The sequence below is a fragment of the Triticum urartu genome, chromosome 7A, assembly GCF_056163025.1.
Source record: "Triticum urartu cultivar PI428250 chromosome 7A, HENAU_Tu73, whole genome shotgun sequence".
Classification (NCBI taxonomy): domain Eukaryota; kingdom Viridiplantae; phylum Streptophyta; class Magnoliopsida; order Poales; family Poaceae; genus Triticum; species Triticum urartu.
The window spans coordinates 589,353,024-589,377,215 of record NC_141879.1 but is presented as its reverse complement, the minus strand read 5'-3'; the positions used below and the strand labels follow the sequence as shown (position 1 = coordinate 589,377,215).

The 24,192-nt window shown below is 50.4% G+C and overlaps 1 protein-coding gene across 1 annotated transcript; it reads right to left on the bottom strand.

The window, feature by feature from the left end:
- Nucleotides 1-8,385: 8,385 nt before the first annotated feature.
- Nucleotides 8,386-9,977, bottom strand: LOC125519105 (uncharacterized). Its single transcript, XM_087536274.1, has one exon. The coding sequence runs from the start codon at nucleotides 9,975-9,977 to the stop codon at nucleotides 8,520-8,522; it is 1,458 nt and encodes a 485-aa protein (XP_087392400.1). The 3' UTR covers nucleotides 8,386-8,519.
- Nucleotides 9,978-24,192: the final 14,215 nt, after the last annotated feature.

The following is a 24,192-nucleotide window of genomic DNA, read 5'->3' as shown; positions in this document are numbered from 1 at the left end:
ATGCCAACTAGCATTCCACATCAAAAATTATCTTTTTATCATTTACCTACTGGAGGACGAGCAGGAATTAAGCTTCGGGATGCTTGATACGTCTCCAACGTATCTATAATTTTTGATTGCTCCATGCTATATTATCTACTGTTTTGGGCAATATTGGGCTTTATTATCCACTTTTATATTATTTTTGGGACTAACCTATTAACCGGAGGCCCAGCCTAGATTTGCTGTTTTATGCCTATTTCAGTGTTTTGAAGAAAAGGAATATCAGACGGAGTCGAAACGGAACGAAATCAACTGGAGAAGTTATTTTTGGAAGGAAACACACCTGATGGACTTGGACCCCACGTCAAAAGATACGGGAGCTGCCCATAAGGGTGGGGGCGCGCCCACCCCCCTAGGGCGCGCCCCCTGCCTCATGGGGCCCCCGTGGCTCCCCTAACGTGCTTCTTCTGCCTATATAACTCCATATACCCTAAAACTTCCAGAATAGAGATTAGATCGGGAGTTCCGCCGCCAGAAGCCTCCGTAGCCACCGAAAACCAATCTAGACCCGTTCCGGCACCCTGCCGGAGGGGGCAATCCCTCTCCGGTGGCCATCTTCATCATCCCGGTGCTCTCCATGACGAGGAGGGAGTAGTTCTCCCTCGGGGCTGAGGGTATGTACCAGTAGCTATGTGTTTGATCTCTCTCTCTCTCTCGTGTTCTTGATTTGGCACGATCTTGATGTATCGCGAGCTTTGCTATTATAGTTGGATCTTATGTTTCTCCTCCCCTCTTCTTTCTTGTAATGAATCGAGTTTCCCCTTTGAAGTAATCTTATAGGATTGAGTCTTTAAAGATTTGAAAACACTTGATGTATGCCTTGCCGTGCGTATCTGTGGTGACAATGGGATATCACGTGCCACTTGATGTATGTCTTGGTGATCAACTTGCGGGTTTCGTGACATTGGGAACCTATGCATAGGGGTTGGCACACGTTTTCGTCGTGATTCTCCGGTAGAAACTTTGGGGCACTCTTTGAGGTCCTTTGTGTTGGTTGAATAGATGAATCTAAGATTGTGTGATGCATATCATATAATTATACCCACGGATACTTGAGGTGACATTGGAGTATCTAGGCGACATTAGGGTTTTGGTTGATTTGTGTCTTAAGGTGTTATTCTAGTACGAACTCTAGGGCTGTTTGTGACACTTATAGGAATAGCCCAACGGATTGATTGGAAAGAATAACTTTGAGGTAGTTTCGTACCCTACCATAATCTCTTCGTTCGTTCTCCGCTATTAGTGACTTTGGAGTGACTCTTTGTTGCATGTTGAGGGATAGTTATGTGATCCAATTATGTTAGTATTGTTGAGGAAACTTACACTAGCGAAAGTATGAACCCTAGGCCTTGTTCACTATCATTGCAATACCGTTTACGCTCACTTTTATCATTCATTACCTTGCTGTTTTTATAATTCCAAATTACAAAAACTATTATCTACCATCCATATATCACTTGTATCACCATCTCTTCGCCGAACTAGTGCACCTATACAATTTACCATTGTATTGGGTGTGTTGGGGACACAAGAGACTCTTTGTTATTTGGTTGCAGGGTTGCTTGAGAGAGACCATCTTCATCCTACGCCTCCTACGGATTGATAAACCTTAGGTCATCCACTTGAGGGAAATTTGCTACTATCCTACAAACCTCTGCACTTGGAGGCTCAACAACGTCTACAAGCAGAAGGTTGTGTAGTATACATCACCTTTCACTCCTCGAACTCCTGGCTGCCGACCCGGAAGAGAAGAAGCCCAAGCCCAAGGACGTGAAGTGCAAGGGGGCTGCCGTACTTGCAGCGGAGCCAAACACCAAGCGAGGCAGGGATCAGCCCGAGTCATCCAAGGGCAGCCAGTACTGCGTGTACTACGACCTCCACACCCACAACACCAACGAATGTCAAGAGCTCAGGGCCGTGAGAGATGGACGTGTCGGCCGATGCCCCGAGCGCAACGACAGGGGCTATGGCCGAGGAGGAGGAAGAGGTGGTGGACGATAGGAAGACCATGGCCCCCGCCAAGGGTGGCGTGACCGACCTCGCGAGGATCACTGGCAGGACCAGCCTCGCGAGGGAGGCTGGAGAGATCAGCCTTGTGAGGATCGCCCGCGCGGCAATGCAGGCCTTCCTACTCTGCCGCCACCGCCAAGGAGGAACGAAGACCAACATCAGGACGAGGGGGCTGGGGGCTTCCAGGAGCCACGCGCAATCGCTTGCATCTTGGGTGGCGCGCAGGCCCCAGCCTCACAGCGTATCTTCAAGCAGTTTGCTCGCGAGGTGAATGCAGTCCTCCCCAAGCTTGAGGCCACGCGGCCTCTCAGGTGGTCCGCGTGCGCTATCACGTTCAGCTCAGCGGATCAGCTCAAGTGCGCCGCAACGGCCGGAGTCCTCCCGATGCTTTGCTTCCCAATCATCAGCAACGTGCAGGTCACCAGGACCCTCATTGACAGCGGAGCAGGACTCAACGTCCTGTCCGTCGAGACGTTCGACAATCTCCAAGTGCCGTACGATCAGCTTCAGCCAATCAAGCCCTTCTCAGGAGTCACTGATGGTTCCACTGTTCCGATAGGACAGGTTCGCCTTCCAGTCACCTTCGGGCAGCGCAACAACTACCGCACCGAGCTCATCGACTTCGACGTCGCCCACATCCGTCTGCCATACAACGCCATCCTCGGGTACCCAGCCCTGGCCAAGTTCATGGCAGTGACTCACCATGGATACAGTGTCCTCAAGATGCCAGGAAGCAGTGGAGTCATCACCCTACCCTGTGAAGAAAGGGACACAGTGTGTTCACTTGAGCACGCGTTCCAAGCCGCAGCAATCGAAGGCCCGGACCACAGAAACAGAAGACTTCCCGAGGCGACCTCCAAGAAGAAGAAGGCTTCGCCTGGCCCAAGCCATCAGGAGGCAGGCGCCTCCGGAGGTGTTGGGTTAGGATCTACGCCCAATCAGGGAGCGCCACCCTCTCTCGCATAGGAAGGCGCGCCCGACGCCCTCCTCAGGCAGGGCTCGGGGGCTCTTTCTTGGAGAGCCACCGACCTTGCCAAGGTCGCGAGGGAGGCGCTCGGGCACCACTTGGAGGGGTGCTTCCAGACACGTTTCCCTCAGGAAGGTACAAGGCAAGGAAGACCAAACCCTCAAGAGTTCATCGCAAGCAACACTCAGGAGCTACAGGAGTCGAGAGTCATGTGCGGCAGCCGCCGCTTGCCCGCCATGGCCCCACATCCATGCGAGGATGGTGGGCTGCGCGTCTGCGTCAACATGCCAGGGCTCAACCAAGCCGTGTCTCAGGAGCGCCTCTGGCCTTCATGCGTAGGGCGCTACGAGGGTCCACCTCACAGCTACGTTCGCATGCCTTCCGCCTGCCGAACGCGGTCGCCACTCATTAATGCTTGCTGAGGAGCATTCTGGAGGCTCAGGAGGTCAGGCATCGTGCGGCCCTGGCGGAGATGGAGATGGCTCTCGGAGACCCACCTGTTCCCCCGGAGCCTCCCGAGGTTCCTGGGCCTGGGGGCTCGTGAGGGTCGGCGTCTTCATCGCGCATCGCCTGCTTCTTCAGCATCACTCCATCTTCAACGGCACCAGGTGACATATTTCTAAGTTCCGTTTTTAGCTGGGAGCGCCCACAGGGCCACATTATTCCCAGGTCGCGTGGGTCCGTCCCTGCGGCATGTATCCGTTTTGCTTATGCTCTTTAATTACCTTGTTGGGGGCGCCCCTCGGGCTGCATCATCCCCGAGCTACTCGGGCCTGGCCCTGCGGCGTTTGCTTTTCCCACGTCTACTTAAAATGAATTTCCTCCTGCGTGCTTAACATACCCAACCTAATCGCCTGCTCGATTGACGCCTACCTATAGAGCTGCTCGCTCTGGCACGGCATCTGCGCACGGGTCCGTCCCTGCAACGCCGAAAAATCTGAGTGGTCGAGCTCTGGCCGCGGCAGCCCCGCAAGGCGCCACCTCACCAGGCCCTCAGTGCCCCAATCACTACCCCGGAGCGACCAAAGGTTGGCTGGCGACCATAACAACAGGTCTTGTTTCTCTTTATGACTGGTGTGCAGGACCTACTCCAGGAGCAACGCTAGGGACATCGCGAGCTGTCTCTCCCTCTCTCCGGCACGGACCGCTTGCACGTTAAAAGGGGGGTACCTGAGCATCACGACTCATGGACTCCTACTGGCTCTCTAGCCCTCACCCCCTGGCCTTGACCCACGGCATCGCGACCTGTCATACCAGCGGCGGCTGAGCTCGCTCGAGGGCTGGGACCTGAGGACGTAGAGCATTAAGGAAAGTGCGGGGGAGTGGGAAGAAGCTCGCGAGGACCTAGCCCAGCAGCGCCTCAACTGCCACCGCTCGGGCCAGGCGCTTCATCGAGGAACTACACCTAACTCAAGAGATAAGTCACGCCTTTACAAGAATTGGACCAACGCAGCGCAAAACCCTCGCCCAGTTCGGCTCTGTCACGACGATGTTACCTTCCTTTCTCGCCCAACGAGGGCTGCTTGAGCGCTAAAGGGGACCTCCCGAGCATCGCGACTCGGGGGCTCTTATCGGACCTCGGGCCGCTCACCTCCTGGCCTTGACCACGGCATCGCGACCTGGCATACCAGCGACGGCTGAAGCCCGCCTGGGGACTGGGACCTGTCAGCGTAGAGCGCCAAGTCCTCGCGAGGATAGAAAGAGGGAGCCGAGCTGAGACAGGACAAGCACCTCGCATTGATTCATATTAAGGATATAATATTCATAAAAGACATGGCAGACGCCTTACATACCCCCACGGGGTGTTGCTTCGATTCCTCGCAGGGAGCAAGAGTTCTAATCCTAAGGAACACTAATCGCCCGCACCGCCGCCAGGGACGCCATCATCAATAGTGGGCTGCCCAACGTCGACACCAACCCCATCCAGATCAGTGGCGCCGGCAGCTGGACGCAGCTGCCCCGCTCCGAGCACCGCGCGAGCTCGGGGGCTCGTAGCTATCGTCGCTCGTCTCCGGAGTCGCGAGGAGCTCGGGGGAGCCACTGAATTCCCCAGCTCCTCCGCTGCTGCCTGAGAAGCTGCTGGAGGGCCGATGGGCAGGCCAGGTCCTCGCCGGGTCATCGCCCCTGCCGCTCTCCCTGGGGTAGCACTCCAGCCGGCGTCCTTCAGCATCGAAGACCTTGAAGAGCATCAGGGAGGCGCCGTCGTATTCAAGATGAATTACGAGGACGCCTACCGTCCGGCAGACCCGGGCAATTTCGCCCCAGCCCCGGGTCATGAAGACCTTGCCCGGAGCAACGACCGCGACCTCTGCTCCGGTTGCAAGGGTGCTGCAGTCAGCGTGCTGCAGCCAGAGCTCCAGAGCCCCGCTCGGCGGCATCTCGAAGGCGAAGGAAGGAGCGAGGCGAATCCAAGAGCTTGGAGGCATGGCGGCGTGGAGCACGAGCTCGCGAGAGGAGCGTTCGGCGTGGACTCCAGGAGGAACGAGCGCACCACCGTGACTCACCGCGTCGATGGCGGCACCGTCGATGTTGCTCGACGCCTTCTCCCGCAGGACCTATGACGCGGGCGTACAAGGGTAGCGGATACCCAGGCGGCGGCCGCTCGTACCAGGGCCTCGGTGCCTCCTGCTGAGCACCCTCATCTCGGTGGCGGAGGACCAGCCGCTTCTTCGGCTGAAGTGGGTCAGGACCCTCTCGGGGGGCCTTTCCTTTCTCCTCTGTAGAGAACCGACGGATTGGTGCCATTGGCGTGAGGAGAAGCAAGAACAAGGAAAAAAAGGGAAGGAGCAGCAGGAAGGGATGGACTGAAGGGGCTCGCCCAGCACCGTACTTATAGCCGGAGGAGGCCAACCGCCGAGCACCACGATCGCAGGTAATCATGACCGTTTTCTCTGCATGCAGGGACTTGTCAAGTCGTGCAGTTGCCGAGGCGTCGTGGGGAGCGCATACGCCCACGTCCAATCAATCGCCACGCGGCGCCCAAGGCCGCAGGCTGTTGGGCCCGCGGCGCTTCACGCTTGCCCCTTCGCTTTTCTGCTAGGCCAAGCCCGGGCGCGCCTTGGGCCCGGGGGCTACTGTCGACGTTCTGGGAACGGGGGTCCCCAGACTTGCCTGTCTGCGGCCTGCGGCGTGGCTCAAGTGGGGGCCCAGCGCGGCGCATCTTCATCAGCTCAAGCTCAAGACCCTCGTGAGGGGCCAAGCCTCGCGGGGCGGACGACAGGAAGCTTTCTCAGAGGCAGCCTCGTCAGGCAGGCTCGCGAGGAGGCGGAGAGATCAAGGCGGGGATACCTCGCGAGGAACCCGTGACGCAAGCCATGATGATCGAGACCAGGCGGGCGCCAGGCGGGCGCCGGCCTGCGCAGTGTCCTTGTTTCCCCTTTGGTGCAAAGGGGGCAAGCACAGGCCGAGGCATCGGGCAAAGGTTACCATTCCGGTGCAACAAGACCAAGACCAGCAGAGCGGCAGGACAGAGGTCACCGTGGAGCCCAAGACGGCGTCATCACCAGTGCTTTGGGCAGCCGAAGACCACCTTTGGTCAGGATAACTTGTACTATATGTTCCCCTTCAAAATGGCCAATTGTTGATGCCCTTCCCGCTCATTATTTGGGGAGAGGCTTAGGGCCTCTATAAATAGAGCTAGCCACCACAGAGTAGAGACACGGAAAAAACGGCCAGAGATCTAGTAGAACCCTAGTAGAGAGGGAGAGAGGCGATTGAACTCACCCTAGCAGTTCATCGCACCAGCTCAAGAACACCTCTCGCGAGGCTGTTCTTCCTTTGTACTGTTCATCATCAGCCCCTTGAGGCAATCCACCACACCACACACTGGAGTAGGGTATTACACCACAACGGTGGCCCGAACCAGTATAAACCTCGTGTCCCTTGTGTTGTTCGTTGTTTCCAGCTTATATCACGCGAGGAGATTGGACGTAGATCGGTAGGGGAGAGATCTCCGCGCGCACTCCAGTGTTCGAACCTCAAGGGTCTGCCGGAATCCGAAATCCGACACCGATGGCCTTCGCGAAGAAGCGCCGAAGACCCCACCGCCACCTTCCCCGGCGCCCGCGCGGGCTTTCCCGGCGTTCGTCTCCGATGGTGGCGAGGGGGGTGGGGGAGGTGGGGAGAGGCGGCGGGGGAAAACCCTAGACTCCCCCGAGTCGCCCTAGGGGCGACGCGAGGGACGGGAGGGACGGGACCATGATGCAAATTGCTGATAAATCTTCCACTCCCTCTGTCCCATAATATAAAAACATTTTTGACACTATCTTAGTGTCAAAAACGTTCTTATATTATAGGACGGAAGGAGTAATAATTATTGCACCATAGTTGAATCTAGGAAGTAGGTTGAAGTGATATAGTTTTCCTTACTGAAGTTGAACTGGCATAGTAGTCTTGTTGGAATCATACACTTTTTTATTCTTGGTTCTTGGAAACCTTAGTCCGTTAATGTGGTGCTCCTCACAAGCAAGGCATTATTCAGTTGCCCTGTTTGACAACAAGGATGACTTTCAGAACAAAATTTTGCTGTCTGCTATACATTGCGTAGTACAGTCACATATTCTCATGTAGTACATTATGTCCCATCATACAAAGCAGAATCATATCAAAAGATTCTACCCTTCCATTCTCTCAACTCCCTAGCCACATTAGAAACAGGATTCATCTCTGCAATCTTTGAGTCTGTATTGGGATCGAAATAAATAAAATCTTCTGTCATGGTGCAATTAATTTCAGTGTGCAATTAATTTGGAACCGCCGAAGAAATAAGCCACTCAACTTAGCAGTATCACTTATAAGTCAGAAAAAGGATCCACAACATATTGATAACCAAAGCAAGCACCCAATACCGTCTTTTTGAATCTTGTCAATAGCTCGAAAACAATGACATAATGAAATTTCCACGAGATACAGAGCTGAGAGCATACCATTATCTATGCAAGAATCTGATACAGGGGTGCACCAGGATGGTCTGTCCCGCATAACTTTAACACTATTGCTACATTGAGCGAAGAACAGTTCTGGAGCTGTGACAGCGGAATTTGGTCCATTAGTGGTTGCCAAGAAATTGACATGGAAGTACTCAAATTGGAACCTCTTCTTATAGAGAGCAACACTTGGCCCGTCAGGTACTCTAGGATTCACACCGCAAATGGTATGAAGTTTATAGTGAACCTGTACGTAACAATGCAGAAGAGGGCAGCCCATCAGTGGAAAAAAAAGAATTTTAGCATATGGAAGACAAATTGATGCATGTTAGAATTCAGAAGCAATAAAACGAAAAATAGAGGCAAATGCACCATCCCCTTTTTGCCGACAGTAGCCACTCAATGCCGCCTTGACCTTTTTGACAAAGAAGTTTTGGTCGCGCCTAAATTTTTTCTGGAACTCTGAAATGAACCTCTTCTGTTTTTTGCTCAAGACATGTGAGCTTGAGGTCACCCGGTTCAGTTGCTGAGTTTGCTCCTCGGACTTGGTATGTGGCAGAGCCATGGCGAGGCATTCAACTGCAATCGTTGGTGAGCGTGCCCCGTAAAATAGCTGGCAGCTTGTCAGACTCCATGCTCAAGGAAGACGTGGCAAATTTCACCAGCGCGTCAGGGTCGACATGCCATGAGACAACCGCCGCTTGCCTATAGGCGTCCTGGTAATTGTCACACACAGCATGACCACGCTTCTTTAACTTGCGGATGGCCTTGTGGACATCGGCGTCGCTCCTGAAAAGATACCAGATAGCGTCGTGCTCCGTAATGGTGGGAGCGCAGGCTCGAAGGAAGGTAACGAGGCCGTAAAAACAGCAGCACTCGATGCGTGCAAGCATGCGTGTGCATATCATGTCCACCTTGAATTGCAGCTCGAACTTCTGGGGCGTAGGGAACATAGAGCCGTACCAGATGGTGTTGAGGATGATGTTGGAGACAGGATCCCTGGGGCCATAGCAATACCCACCCTTGAGGAGGCTGCAGTGGTGACGCTTGCGCAGGCCATCCCGAGGCAGCTTGGCAAGTGCCCGTAAGTAGTGAGCATGGATCTTGCCGAGGAGCAGCAGCTTCAGAGACAGTGTGGATCTGAATGTCAACTGAGGCCCAAGCCTCCTCTTATGTGGCCTACTCCCCTCTATGGATTCTGATGTCTGCTGGCTTCTCTTCCTCTTCTTATTCTTCTTCTTCTCCTTGCCACAAAGATGATCCAGTGATAACATGGTGGGATCATCCATGCTCGCAGGCTCTTGCTTGAGCAAATCGGCAAGGCTCTCGAGGGTTGCACGCGAGAGAGGGTCTTGTCCGGCAAGAAGCGTAGTGACATCGGACAGGCGAGAGGCCGTAATCAGCGACACTTTCACCAGGACATTCGGTTTAGGATGCCTCGCACACACGGCGGCACATTCCAAGGCGACCATGGTGGTACGGTAGGTGATGGTCGACGCGCTGCGCCGCTTGTTACGATCTCGCTCGATGAGGCGCACGGCGGCGCGATGGTCGGCCCTGCTCAGGAGCAGGTAGCTGAGGGCTTCCCTAGCATACAGATAGGGGAAGCGGGTGGTGAGGAAGTTGACAAGACCGTCCAGCGACCGCCGCGCGATGGTCATGCCATGGGACCTGTGCCGGCAAAGCGGTAGTTCGAAGACGAATCTGTCGCTTGTGTCGGTGATGATCTTGGAGAGGATCCACTCCGGCGCCGGCGCCTCCTCCTCATCCTCGTCATCAGATCCAGGCGACGGTGAAGGGGCGTAGGCGACGGTGTTGGCGATGATGTTGGAGACCGGGTCGAGGAATCCGAAGGGCATGCCGGCCTTGAGGAGGCGCGGGGCCAGCGAGGGAACCGCTCCCATCGGAAGCCGATCGAGCGCCGCCTTGTAGAACCCATGGATGTGATCAAGCAGAACGCATATATCCTGCTTCTGCTCCGTGGAGCCAGGAGAATTACGATCGGCGATGCGGCGATCACGCTTGCCATGCATTGTCCGCCGAGTCGATTTGCTTTCCACCCGGTTTCAGTTCGGTTTAACCATCTTATACTGAGGGTAAAGAGGCTAGTATAGAAAATATCTATATAACCACGATTATATGACCAACTGTGTATTTTTTTACTTGATCTAAAAAATCTTTTTTAGGATTTCATTTGTAAAAAGAGTTTATTAAATCCAAATGCTTTTTGTGGGGCGGCGGCCGGTAAATTGGGGACGACGGAAGGAAAATCGCAGGCCGAAACGTCGCCTTCCGTTTAATGTTTTTGTTTTTGAGCCCTACTATCGGCTTCCGTTTAATTGGGCCAGGCCAATCATGCAAGCCACAGTCCATGTTGACCAAGCCGGCCTTCATTCTTTTTTCGCCTACTTCGACGAAAGCGAGAAAGGTGTCCATTATTTCAAAACAAAGTTCACATATTCAAAAATTGGGAAAAATGCGCGGAAAATAACCAAAGTGTAGTGATTTAGGAAAAGTTCATGTATTCAAAACATGTTCGAATATGAACAAAATTTTCACGAATTCAGAAAATGTTAATGAATTTTTCTATATGTGCACAAGATTCAGAAAATGTTTTTGAGTTCCCAAATTTAAAAAAATGATCATCGACTCAAAATAATTGCTGTTTAAAAAATGTTCAAATATTTGTGAATTTGTAAAATAATGATCATAATTCCGAAAAAACATCAGGATTTCAAAAAAATGTCTGCAAATTCATAAAAATCATAATTTCCAAAAATGTAATGAATTGGAAAGGTGTACGCAAAATTAAAAGAAAAGTAAAATAAAAGGGCAAACATAAAAACAAAAAATAAAGAAAAATAATAATGAAAAATGAACATGAAAATAAAAACTAAAATCATAAAAGAAGGTGAAACAAAAATGAAAAAAAGAAAGGAAAGAATAAAACTGAAAAAAGGAAAAAAAGGAAACCGGTCTGCGAAGGTTCTAGAACCTTCCTAAACCAAGAAAGGTGTAGGTTGAGCTGGCCCAGGTGTACGCGGCGGGGAGGGGTGCGTGCCTGGTTGCTATTTGGTGACCTACGCGCTAAAAATGATCCACCATTTTGTTGTTCCTGGGCGAACTAGTGATTTCGGTGTTGTATAACGAAGCTACCAACAAATGCTTTTGTACCATTCCCTCAAAAGGCCAGGTTTTTTTTAATCCCTTATAGAAAGAAACTACCAAAAATAGTTACATATAACCTTTTAAGAAATGGCTGTGCTAGGTGTCGACCGGTTGAAGCAATGGAAAAGATCGACTGCTTCCCATGTCGCCAAATTAAGAAAAGAGAGCTATTGGATCCCCCCCCCCCCCGAGCCAACTAAATTGCAACAAGCAAGTTGTTTCGGACGTCTATCTGCAATACCGAACTTGTTACAAAAAGCTTTGAACTATTTTTTTATCCGATCTTTGCAACATGAGCCTTGTTGCGTTCAGGCTTCTGCAAATAGGAGCCTTGTTGCAAATCTTTTGTGAACCTTTTTTTCTTTGTTGCCCATCATTGCAACTTCGGTCATCTTGCAGACTCCTCTTGTAACCAAGGTCGTGTTGCAAAATATTTTTTGCAAAGAGAGAAGTCATGCACATATTGCAACAGATTTCATAACCTTTTTGCAACAGAGGTCTTGTTGCAGATTTTTTTTTGCAACAGTGAAAGGATAAAGCGGTGCAGAGGGTCACACAGGATAAGCGTCACATTGGATTGGCTTGGTGAAGGGAATCATTGCCCATAGGCTAGTCATAGTGGGAGTAACTTAGCTAGTAACATAGGGCACTTTAAAAAAATTGCTTATGTGACAAGTAATTAATGAGAGGTGATAACATAATATGTTACTGTAACAAAGCGCTTTCCAAGACAAGATGAGTCTCAAGTTAATAAATAAAGTCATCTAAGATACTATTATTATATTACTTTGCATTATGAAGGTAGTAACTTAGGCTAGTGTCATATGCATGACACTTGTCTAAGTTACTCCCCACTATGACCAGCCTTAAAAGACGGAAACACTATTCAGCCAGCTGATCGGATGCGAAACGTGTGCCATACCATCTGCATGCCACGTGTCCCACCTGAGTTGTGTGCAACATGAATCTTCCTGCCATACCGAGATTTGCAACAAGGCTTCTGTTGTAACAGGATGGCAACGGGACGACACAAGACAGAGGTTTTTTTTTGCAATATGTTGCAAATGAAGGTTTTTAGCAAGAATCTTGTTGCAAACGGCGATGACAACGATGACGGTGCTGCAACATCATATTTTCATTAAAAAACTTCTGCAACATCATCCATGTTGCAGCAGTCCTTCCGCAATATCATCTATGCTGCAAAAACGTGAAAGACGAAAAAATAATAATTTTAGAACATAACTTCTGTTGCAAATATTTTTCTGCAACATGACTTTTGTTGCAAAGATAACGCTCAAGGAAATAACACTACGAGGTACAGAAGGTAATAACACTTCGGGTGGTTTTGCAACGAAGCTGCCCTTACAAAGCGAACATCGCAACAATGAGCTTGTTGGAATTCGTGATGCGCATGCTTAAAGGAGATCCAACAACTATTTTTGCGTAAATCGGAGGGCACTGAAGGCGGTCGATGATTTTGTGTTATGCTTCGGCCAACGTGTAGCATCGCCCTAATAAAATAACAATATTAATTGATTGAGCAACAAAATCATACCAAGTCTATCGGGTAACACTCCATAGCAGAATGAAAAAATATACAAACATTGACCGAATACATACATGACTTAGCTAAAACATGAGCTACACTATTAAGGTGTTGATGGCCGTGCTTAAAAGCAGCATAGGAAAAACCTTGTGTACTTTGGGAATTATTTTCTTTCTCACCCGTAAATAGACAAACAGTGGTGAATAGAAAACAGTCAGTACTTCCGACTCCTGTCGCTGCCCCCGCGAATGATATATGACCAGCAGCAGTGCAGCCCTGCCGGGGTGTCGGCGATGCAGGTTTGATGCCCGAGGGCCGGTAGGCTACGTAGGGTGGCGGTGGCGACTCTCCTTCTCATTTTTGGTACAAGCCGGCGGAGTCTTGGACCACGGGCTCGCGCTCGGGTGGGCTAGATTGGGGCCCGGGGTGAGTTGGTGCTCCCGTGCCAGGTAGGTTTGGTTGGGCTCGGTGCAGGGTGTTGTCCCTAGGAGCAAGATTTCCTTCCACATGGGCACAATGGGCAATGGTGGTGGTCGTGACATCACATCACCGACATGCGTATCAGTGCTAACTACCACAGATGTGGTGCCGTATGAGCTCACCTGGCTTGGACTAGGGCTTGCTCGACGGCGGTCGTCGGCAGTCACATGATCATGTCCTTCCTGGTCCACCAGGGCCGGCTGGGTACACAAGTGTGGGCGCTTCCTACCGTGGACGCGCTGACTCGGATTCAATGGCTGATGCCAGGCTAGGAGTTGATGGGGTGCCTCTCTCTTGCTATCGTGGTTGGTGCGCTGTGAAGTAGTCGGTTGGAGTGTTTTGGGCCTTGGATGCCTGGGCGGCGACTTCGGAAGGCGTTCCGCATGATTGGCTCTTTGGTGTGCGCCATGGCGGCGGCGGTGGCTATGTATCTTGGTCGTGTGGGCGGCGTGGGGTGTAGGAACAGGTGGCTTGGGCTCACTTGCTGTCGTTGACAGTGGCGACGCCCTGATCTGGATCCGGAGGCATGTGCTCGTCACGGTTGTCCTGAGTGCCTCGTGGTGAAACGGGTGAGCAACCGAGTGAAAGCTCTACGCTTTGCGCTGACGGAGGCGACGCCCGTGGGTGCCGCTCTCCTATTGAGGACATCGTCGTGGTCCTTTTCTCCGTGTCAGAGTTTCAGGTGAAGACCTTAGTCTGGTTCGGACTCGCAGTGGTGACACTTAGAGCATCTCTAGCCGCGCCCCCAACAGGCCCTCTCCAGACATTTTTGCCGCGCCGGCGCCGAAAAAACGGCCCAGTCACGCCCCTAGAAGCCCGTTTTTCGCCGGCTCGGGCCGAAACTGGTGCCGGCGGACCCAGGCCGAACCCGGCTTCCTGGGGGGTGCCTGGGGCGCCGGCACAAGCGAAAAGGACGCGTGGGTCCGCCCTGTCGGCGAGGCGAGCGCCTCTTCCCGCCGTTTTTTTCCGCGTTTTCCCCACTTCCCTCCCGTACTCTTCCTTCCTCCCGCCAATCTCCCTCCCGCTCGCCTCCCTCCCAAGCGGCCGCCATGCCACCGAAGAAATACGTCGCCCCCCGTGCGGCGGCAACCGCGACCGCCTCCGTCGCCCAGCCGAAGCAGAGGAAGCCGAGGGCGCCGCCGATCAAGCCACCGGGCATGTCAAACGCCGAGTGGAGGGCGGAAATTCAGCGGCGGGAGGCTGTCACCGCCGATCGGCGGAATAGGGCCATCGCCAAGAAGGCCCGCGACAACACGGCGCGCGCGGCTGCGGCTGCCTCGGCGGACCAAACCGAGGCCGAGGCGACTCGCGCGGGGATGATGAATCCACCCGGAAGCCACGCCCAGTACGCGCCCTGGGGCCAGCAAGGCGTCGGCTCTCCGCAGCCATGTGGATCGCCCTCGCCGGGCTATGCTGATGGGGACGCGCACGGTGGGTTCAACCCAAACGTCACCTTCCCCCATGGATACCCGGCCCAGCGCACGTCCTCTCCCGCCTTCACCGGCGTGCAGTACCCTCCATACAACTACTCGCCGCCCGCCTACGCTTCCTCCCCGATGCCCCCGCTACGCCGTGGCCCACTGCCCTTCTCGCACCTCGGCCACACCGACGAGACTGAGTTTATTTATTTAATTTTAAGAGAACACAAACTTTAGTTAAACACGTGGACACTTTTTAAAACAACAAAAAAACTCATAAAGCATGAACACTTTTATATAGTACGTCAATTAATATATTTTTTTAAAACTCTGAACATTTTTCAACTTATATAAGCATTTACTGAAATATACAGAAAATATATCACTAATTTCATATTTTTTTATTAAATATTTATATTATTACACGAATATTTTTATTTTGTAATTTAATCATATGAATATTTTAAAGTATAAAGTTATTTTTGTATTTCATAAATATGATATTAAATATATGCACATTTTAAAATAATATCTAAACAATTTCAAAATCAATGTATTTCGTTTTATTTATATTATTTATATTGCAAGAATAATTAAATCATATTTTTATTATTGTTTAGGAGCCATATTTTTATTACTGTGATTAGAGTTTACGTACCTTTTACAAATTTCTAAAAAAAAACAGGTGTGAATGGGCCGCACTGATGGCACCATACAGGCGAGCCTAGTCAGCGCTACTTTCGTATCCAAACTCGATTTGTATTGTATTTGTACGCCCGAGCCAAGTTTTTACACCTGTTCAATGTATGCCGCAAGTTTTAGCACTAAAGTGACCGTTCACGCCAAGTTCTAGCACCACTGGTGTAATTGACTCTTCAAAAAACTACCTGTAAGTTTTTTTAAACAGTCGACCACCCATTTGGTAGTTATCTGAGAAAAATTAAGAACCGGCAATTTTTTACAACTCTAGCCTGTAAAATAGTAATTTTATGCTATTTACTCCCACACGACACCCAAGGCATACCTTCGTAATACAGAAGCTTCAGTTGTAGATGAGATTAAAATTGAATGTGAATATGGTTTTCTTCCCGCTTTGTTGGTTCCTGTAAATGCAAGGCGAATCCAGTGGCTCATGATCCTGCCAGGTTCAGAATGCCCCGTGGGTAGTCCTTAAGAAAAGGACTGTAGTTCGAAGAGAGACGACAAAAAGGTGCAAAACGTGGATGTAGAGGAAACCAAATGATCTTCGATGTGATTTTCTGTTAAAAAAATCATTATTGCTTTGTTTCTTTTTATATGATGTGCCTTGTTTAGTTAACCAACAAAGTGGTAAAGTGATATTGTTTGCTAAGAAAAAACCAATGTGACAGGCTTTTGACGGTGGGAGGGCTTTATTTTTAGATGTTTCTTTAAATTGTGTTAGGGTTTGAGCGCCCATATTTGAGAGCCGGTAGAGGGTTCTCCTAATTTTTTTTATCAGCTAAACAATTGGATGGTTCATTTAAGTGTGCCTTAATTTCTCAAAAGGTGTTTTTGTGAGGAGTGGACACCCCTTAAGAGTTTGACTAGAGATGCTCTTAGTAGGGTTGAGGTGCTAGCTAAATCCTATGTAAGAACGCTGAAACCAGTTTTGCTTGTCAGAATTTAATTTGGAACCGGTGAATTTGTATTGCGATTCAAATTCAAAGTGTGGATGCCTCGGATTTTAGTCTCGGAATTTGATCCCACTTTCACAATATACCTTAAGTTAGTCCCCTAGTCATGGATGTATTTGCATGGCCATGTAAGGGTTTTTTCTTCTTCGAAAAATAGCTACGTTTAGTTAAAGTCATGACTATTTTTTACTTATGTAATCCGTGTCAAAAGGATTTAGACTGAGAGATCCTAGGAATACCATGAAAAAATATTTCGAATTAAATTTGTTTTAAGTTTTCCTACAATTCATGTGTTGTCCCAACAATAGAAATGAAATTGTAAATAACTAGACTTGTAGACCCGTTACCATTGACCAAGTCAATTCCAACGTCCAAATATGGAGTCTTAAATGGATCACGTCCAAATATATGAAGTTTGTAGATGTCAATATTAACTCAATCACACTTTTTTTTGTTTTGACTTAGAGCAGACAAACTGTGCTGTGTAAACGTGGTCGAAGGGAGTACTCGCGTTTGCTTGCCCGTGGCATGTGGTAGAGATGTGGACACTAGTCTGTTCCGTTCGGTTCTTCAGCTTGTTTAGCTGGTCAAGAAAGTACTGAAGCCAACATGTTTGATAGTGTGGGAGGAGCAAGGCCAATGCTCGCGGTGAGAAGGTCGTGCTTTTCGGTCAAGTTCGCCTTTACAGGAGACCCATTATTGACCCATCTTGGCAAGGCTTTCCTTGCCCCAACCGCTCTATCACCTGGCGTGGCTAGTGTTTTTGTGCTGCTTCCAAAGTCCATACACCTTATCTGGCCAGGCAAGGCTAGAACTAGTGTAGCTTTATATCCAAACACGTCGAGCGACTAACCTGTTGGAATTTTGCTAGTAGGCCTTTGATGCAAAGCCCAACTAAAATTCTAAAATTCTCTTGGCCCATTCACGCACACATGTGAGTGGAGCGAGTGAGGCTAAAGTTTAGTCCCATCCCGAAAGTTGAGAGAGAGTTGCACCTCTTTATAAGGGGAGCTCTTCTACCACTTGTATGAGCATGAGAAGAGGAGACCTACACACGCGCTCCTCCTCCTCGCTCGCCTCGCCACGACGCGCCGTGCCGCGCCGCGGGATTGAGCCGAGCCGAGGACAGAGCTATGCACGTTGTCTATATTTTTGCTGCATGGGAAAATTAATGAGTCATTAATTAATAATTAACGGATGCGTTAATTACTGAACCGTTTCCGATTCTTTTGGATCGTGACGACTCGGACGTGGGGTTTATTCTCACGACCTACCCGACCCGCACTATATAGTCAGGCAGGCGTCTACCCTAGCCGCCGCCGCTTCATATGGTTTCTCACCACCGTTACAGATCATTGCGCCGCCAAGCAAGTCTTCTCCATCCCTCCTTCCGGCGTGCACCGCGAGAAGGGACAGCAGGCCTCCGGAACCCCGCCTCTCGTGATCCTGTACGGGAGAGGGGCGATCAGGTTTTTGGGGAGCGCACTCGCGCGACTGCTGGCAGCGACGACTTCGTGAACGACGACTTCTTCCCCGACCTCGGCAACCTCGTCCTCGACGACATGGGCGACAACGTCAACGCCGGCGGTGCTGCACCCGCTGCACCGTATGTGATTCTATCCTTCCTGTTCGAGATCGTGGTAGAATTCATGCTTCTAGTATGTGCCCTAGATGTGATATGTTCATCTGCTATGCTAGTTTGCATGATTAGTTTAATCTCTGTTGCTGTGGTCATAATTTATCTTCTGTTTATTTGGATTAAATCTCGTAGTAATTTGCTCATATTTCCAACAATCCAAAAACCTGATTATAGGCAATTTACTCCGAGTGGTTTTGCTGCGCATCTGAAGCCGCCTGCCTTTAAGGGGGCGCAATATAAGAGGTGGCGCACGAGAGCAGTCTACTGGTTTCAGACCATGGGCTGCTATGATGCCACCAAGGGCAAGCCTGAGGGCGATCTTAATCCAGCGCAGCTGGAAGCTTTTGAGAAGATCGATACCCTCTTTAAAGGCGCTCTTCTGAGTGTTCTTGATGACTCCATTGTGGATTCGTATATGTCGTTTGACAACGGCAAGGACATGTGGGCTGCGCTCGAGGCCAAGTTTGGTGCCTCGGACGCCGACAGCGAGTTGTACGTCATGGAGCAATTCTATGACTACAAGATGACTGATGAGCGCCCTGTTGTACAGCAGGCTCATGAGATACAGTCGCTCACAAAAGAACTTGAGTACTTCAAGTGTGTGTTGCCGGACAAATTTGTTGCCGGAGGCATCGTTGCCAAGCTTCCACCTTCGTGGAACAATTTTGCTACTTCCCTGAAACACAAGAGACAGGAGTTTTCCGTTGCGGATCTCATTGGTACTCTTGATGTTGAAGAGAAGGCGAGAGCAAAGGACACACGTGCTCGAGTTGCTGAGGGAGGTTCTAGTGCCCACATGGTACAGAAGAAGAACTCCCAGCCCAACAAGTTCAAAAACAATAAGAACAAAACTCAGGGCAAAGGCAAGTTTGATACAAAGAACAAGCCATCACATTCTACCAACTTTAAGAAGAATTCTCATAAGAAGGGGAAGGGACTTTGCCATGTCTGCGGTGATCCTAATCACTGGGCTCCGAAGTGTCCTAACCGCTTTGAGGAGCGCGAACATGAGAAGAGCCGCAAGTCCGCTAATGTTGTCATCCGTGATACTGATATGAAGGAATCAGGGTACGGTATTTTTCCTACCATCCTTTCAGTATTTCAATCCCCTGATTGGTTAATTGACACCGGTGCCAATGTACATGTTTGTGCTAACGCCTCCATGTTTTCTTCTTACCAGGCAACAGGGACTTCACCCGTGCTGATGGGGAACGGGTCACATGCCATCGTTCGAGGTGTTGGTACGGTCGATCTGAAGTTTACTTCGGGGAAGACTGTGCGTCTGAAGAACGTTCATCATGTGCCGTCCATCAATAAAAATCTCGTTAGCGGTTCCCGTTTATGTCGAGATGGTTTTAAGTTAGTTTTTGAATCCAATAAAGTTGTAATTTCTAAGTGTGGACAATTTGTTGGAAAAGGCTATGAGTGCGGAGGCTTGTTCCGTCTATCTTTGTCAGATATTTGCACTAAAGTTATTAATAATGTTTGCCACAATAATGAGTCTGATATTTGGCATTCACGACTCTGTCATATTAACTTTGGTTGCATGACGCGGTTAGCCAATATGAATTTAATTCCGAAAATCTCTACTGTCAAAGGCTCCAAGTGCCAAGTATGTGTGCAAGCTAAGCAATCTCGCAAGTCCCATAAGACTGCAGAGGCAAGAGACTTGGCGCCACTTGAGTTTATACATTCTGATCTTTGTGAGATGAATGGCGTGTTGACAAAAGGTGGAAAGAGATACTTCATGACGTTGATTGATGACTCCACTAGATATTGTTATGTGTATCTTATGAAATCAAAAGATGAGGCTTTGACTTTCTTTAAAAACTATAAAGCTGAGGCAGAGAACCAACTTGATCGAAAAATTAAATGACTTAGGTCCGATCATGGTGGAGAGTATTTTTCCAATGAATTTGATCTGTTTTGTGCGGAACATGGTATAATCCATGAGAGGACGCCTCCCTACTCACCCCAGTCAAATGGGGTAGCCGAAAGAAAGAACCGAACTCTAACTAATATCGTTAACACCATGTTAGACACTTCGGGTCTATCCAAGGAATGGTGGGGGAGGCGCTAATGACTGCGTGTCATGTCCTAAACCGAGTTCCCACAAAGTATAAGACCATGACTCCATTTGAGGAATGGGAAAGAAAAAGGTTGAAACTCTCTTACCTACGTACTTGGGGTTGTTTGGCGAAAGTCAATATACCAATTCCCAAGAAGCGCAAGCTTGGACCAAAAACCGTGGATTGTGTTCTTCTGGGCTATACTTTTCATAGCATCGGCTATAGATTTTTGATAATAAAATCTGAGGTATCCGACATGCATGTTGGTACGATTATGGAATCAAATGATGCAACTTTCTTTGAGGACATATTTCCTATGAAGGATATGTCGAGTTCATCAAATCAGGAGATACCTACTCCATCTAGTGAGGAATTCACTGTAATTCCTGAACCCACCATTGCGATGGAACATGTTGAGAATTCTATTGAGGGTAACAATGGAACTCCTATGAGGAGTAAGAGACAGAGGACTGCAAAGTCTTTTGGTGATGATTTCATTGTGTACCTCGTGGATGACACACCCAGGACTATTTCAGAAGCCTATGCATATCCTGATGCTGACTACTGGAAGGAAGCTGTACATAGCGAGATGGATTCCATCTTAGCTAACGGTACCTGGGAGATCACTGACCGTCCTTATGGGTGCAAACCTGTAGGATGTAAGTGGGTGTTCAAGAATAAGCTTAGACCTGATGGTACGATTGAAAAGTACAAGGCACGGCTTGTGGCCAAGAGTTATACCCAGAAACAAGGTGAAGACTTCTTTGATACTTACTCACCCGTGGCTAGACTGACCACAATTCGGGTGCTACTATCACTGGCTGCCTCACATGATCTTCTCGTTCATCAAATGGACGTTAAGACGGCTTTCCTCAATGGAGAGTTGAAGGAGGAAATTTACATGGATCAGCCAGATAGTTTTGTAGTACCTGGTCAAGAAGGAAGGGTGTGCAAGTTATTAAAGTCTTTATATGGCCTTAAACAAGCTCTTAAGGAGTGGCATGAGAAGTTCGAAAGAACATTAACTGCTGCCGGCTTTGTAGTAAACGATGGTGACAAGTGCGTGTACTATCGCTATGGTGGGGGCGAAGGAATTATTCTTTGTCTGTATGTCGACGACATATTGATCTTTGGAACCAAACTTGATTTAATCAAGGAGGTTAAGGATTTCTTATCTCGCTGTTTTGAGATGAAGGATCTAGGAGTAGCTGATGTTATCTTAAACATCAAGCTGTTGAGAGATGAGAATGGTGGGATCACACTGCTTCAGTCTCATTATGTGGAAAAGGTCTTGAGTCATTTTGGGTATAGCAACTGCACGCCTTCTCCAACTCCATATGATGCTAGTGTGTTGCTTCGAAAGAATCGACGGATTGCTAGAGATCAACTGAGGTATTCTCAGATTATTGGCTCGCTTATGTATTTGGCGAGTGCCACGAGGCCTGACATCTCTTTTGCTGTGAGCAAGCTGAGTCGGTTTGTGTCAAAACTGGGAGATGATCATTGGCATGCGCTTGAGAGAGTTATGCGCTATTTGAAAGGCACCACGAGCTATGGGATTCACTACACCGGGTATCCAAGGGTACTGGAGGGTTATAGTGACTCAAACTGGATATCTGATGCTGATGAGATTAAGGCCACAAGTGGTTATGTTTTTACACTTGGTGGTGGCGCTGTTTCCTGGAAGTCTTGCAAGCAGACCATCTTAACGAGGTCAACTATGGAAACAGAACTCACAACATTAGACACTGCCACTGTTGAAGCAGAGTGGCTTCGTGAACTCTTGATGGACTTACCTATGGTTGAAAAACCAATACCCCCTATCCTGATGAACTGTGATAATCAAACTGTGATCGTCAAGATAAATAGTTCTAAGAAAAATATGAAGTCCTCGAGGCATGTGAAGAGGAGACTAAAATCTGTCAGAAAATTGAGGAACTCCTGTCGTGGTATTTCTCACGGGGGGCTTGCGAGTCGACAGATGCCACAAGGGCTTAGTGTGTGGGTAAGACTGCTGCTGATAGGCCCGGGAGCGGGTATGCGAGTAGCACGCGGTGGTTTACCCAGCTTCGGAGCTCTCCGGAGAGATAATACTCCTACTGCTGCATGTCTGAGTGTATCTATCCGAGGTGTACATCGGGCAGTACAAAGTGCTCCTGGAGTTGTATCTCAGATCAGTGACCAGTGCATCTGATCTAGTATATGCCTATTCGAGGCATGCTAGTGGCCGGCCATGTATGGCCATGGCTTGTGGCCGTGGGAGTGTGTGTGTGTGTCCATCCTCCTGGATGGATGGATGCCCATATATATAGGCATGGCTAGCTTAGAGAGTAAGCTATGTAGGCATGATGGGGTGTCATGCTTGTCCCCTGGGTCACTTCATAAATAGTGACAGGGGACAAGTGACACTATACATGATGGCATCGAGGTACAGCCGTCTCGTCCGCGGTATGGCCGCCACGTCGGGGTCTTGTCGATGTCGCTTCGGGCTGCAGTCGGCAGCCGGCTGGCTGGTGCAGTCGGCAGCCGGCTGGTTGGCGTAGTCGGCAGCCGGCTGGCTGGCGCAGTCGGACTGAGGGGCTTTGCTAGCCCTGATGTCTTGAAATATCGTCTTGCCGTCCTCGGGGTACCCGTGGTCGATTACTCCGACAGTAGCCCCCAAGCCTCCAGGCAACTTGGCAAAGTTGGGCGGAGGTTTTTTGGTGAGTGTTCATGGAAATTGTCAAGAAAAAAGACAAAGTTAGTCCATGCAGATATATCAAATGTTTGCTTTTAGTATTGCAAGTTTTATGCGGAGGGTGCCGACTCGGTTTCGTCCGAGCCCCCTTCAATCTTTTTCATGTTCCCTCCACTTTTTGGCTTGTGCTCTTGCTTGCCGGACAGCCGCTCTGCAGTCTGTGGCTGAGAGTGAGCCGCGAAGTGGAGTGTACAGTACTCAGAGTCTGGGAGCAGATTCAACCGAGTAGATACTTGTAAAGGAAAACGGCCGGGTCGCCCGAACGTTTTTCTTCCCGGGCGTTTTTCGCGTGGGTGGCCTCCAGCGTTCACTCTTGCTAGTCGGCAGCCGCTCTGCGGTCTGTGACTAAGAGTGGGCCTTTGGTACCGCGCACGGTACCAAGCCGTCCGCGGGAACTAACGTCTCAGGCCAAGCGGCCAGCCCCCGGGCCAACTCTGGCTGGCGTCGGGGCAAACAGTGATGCTACTGTAATAAAATGCGGAGACAGCCCCCGAGCATCGCTCGGGGTTATCTGTGCTTGCGTAGTGCAAAAATATGCGGGTGAGGAGCTCACATTGATTTTCGTGTAGTCGCAGTTGTTGAAGACAGCCGGCGCGACTCGGCGCTCGCGGAGCGCGCCGGCGCACCCGCTGGGTGTAGGGCCGACTGCTGAGCAGTCGGGCCGGATCTTCTGGCATCTACTTTGTCTTCATCTTCGCAGGGGCGCGTCAGCGCACCCGCTGGGTGTAGCCCCCGAGATTCGGGCCGACTGCTGAGCAGTCGGGCCGGATCTTCCGGCAACTACCTTTTCTTCTTTCTCGCGGGGGCGCGTCAGCGCACCCGCTGGGTGTAGCCCCCGAGATTCGGGCAGACTGCTGAGCAGTCGGGCCGGATCTTCCGGCAACTACCTTGTCTTCTTCTCTCGCGGGGGCGCGTCAGCGCACCCGCTGGGTGTAGCCCCCGAGATTCGGGCTTACTGTTTGAGCAGTCGGGCCGGATCTCCCGGCAACTATTCTGTCTTCTTTGTTGAAGTTGATTCTTCTTTTTTTTTGGCAGTCGGCCAGCTGGGAACCCGGCCTGACTTTTCGGGCGGCCGGCTAGGCACCCGGCCACACGAGCAGTCGGCCACCAGGCAATCGGCCTCTCCTTTATCTCTCTCTTTTTTTTTCTTTCATAGCCGGCTGTGGGCACTCGGCCACTTCTTTATCCGACTCCACGCGAGCAGCCGGACTCCACCACTTTTTTTTGTAAGCCGGCCTCTGACTTTTCCAGCCGGGCTGCTTTTTCTTTCTCTCTTGTCCGCCTGAGCAGCCACGACGGCGACCCGGCCGCGGGCGAGTGGGAGCCGACGGGCGCGACGGCGACCTGGCCACGGGCGTGCGGGGCCGGCGGGGGAGACGGCAGGCCTGGGCGGCGAGAGGCGGCGTGGGGTGCGGAGCTGGAGTCGGACGCAGCCGGAGGCGGCGAGCCGGTCGTGGGCGGAGCTCTCGGCCGCGGGCGAGGCCTTAGGCGGCGAGCCGGGGCGGGGCCGAGTCGGCGAGCCTGGGAGGCGGCGGA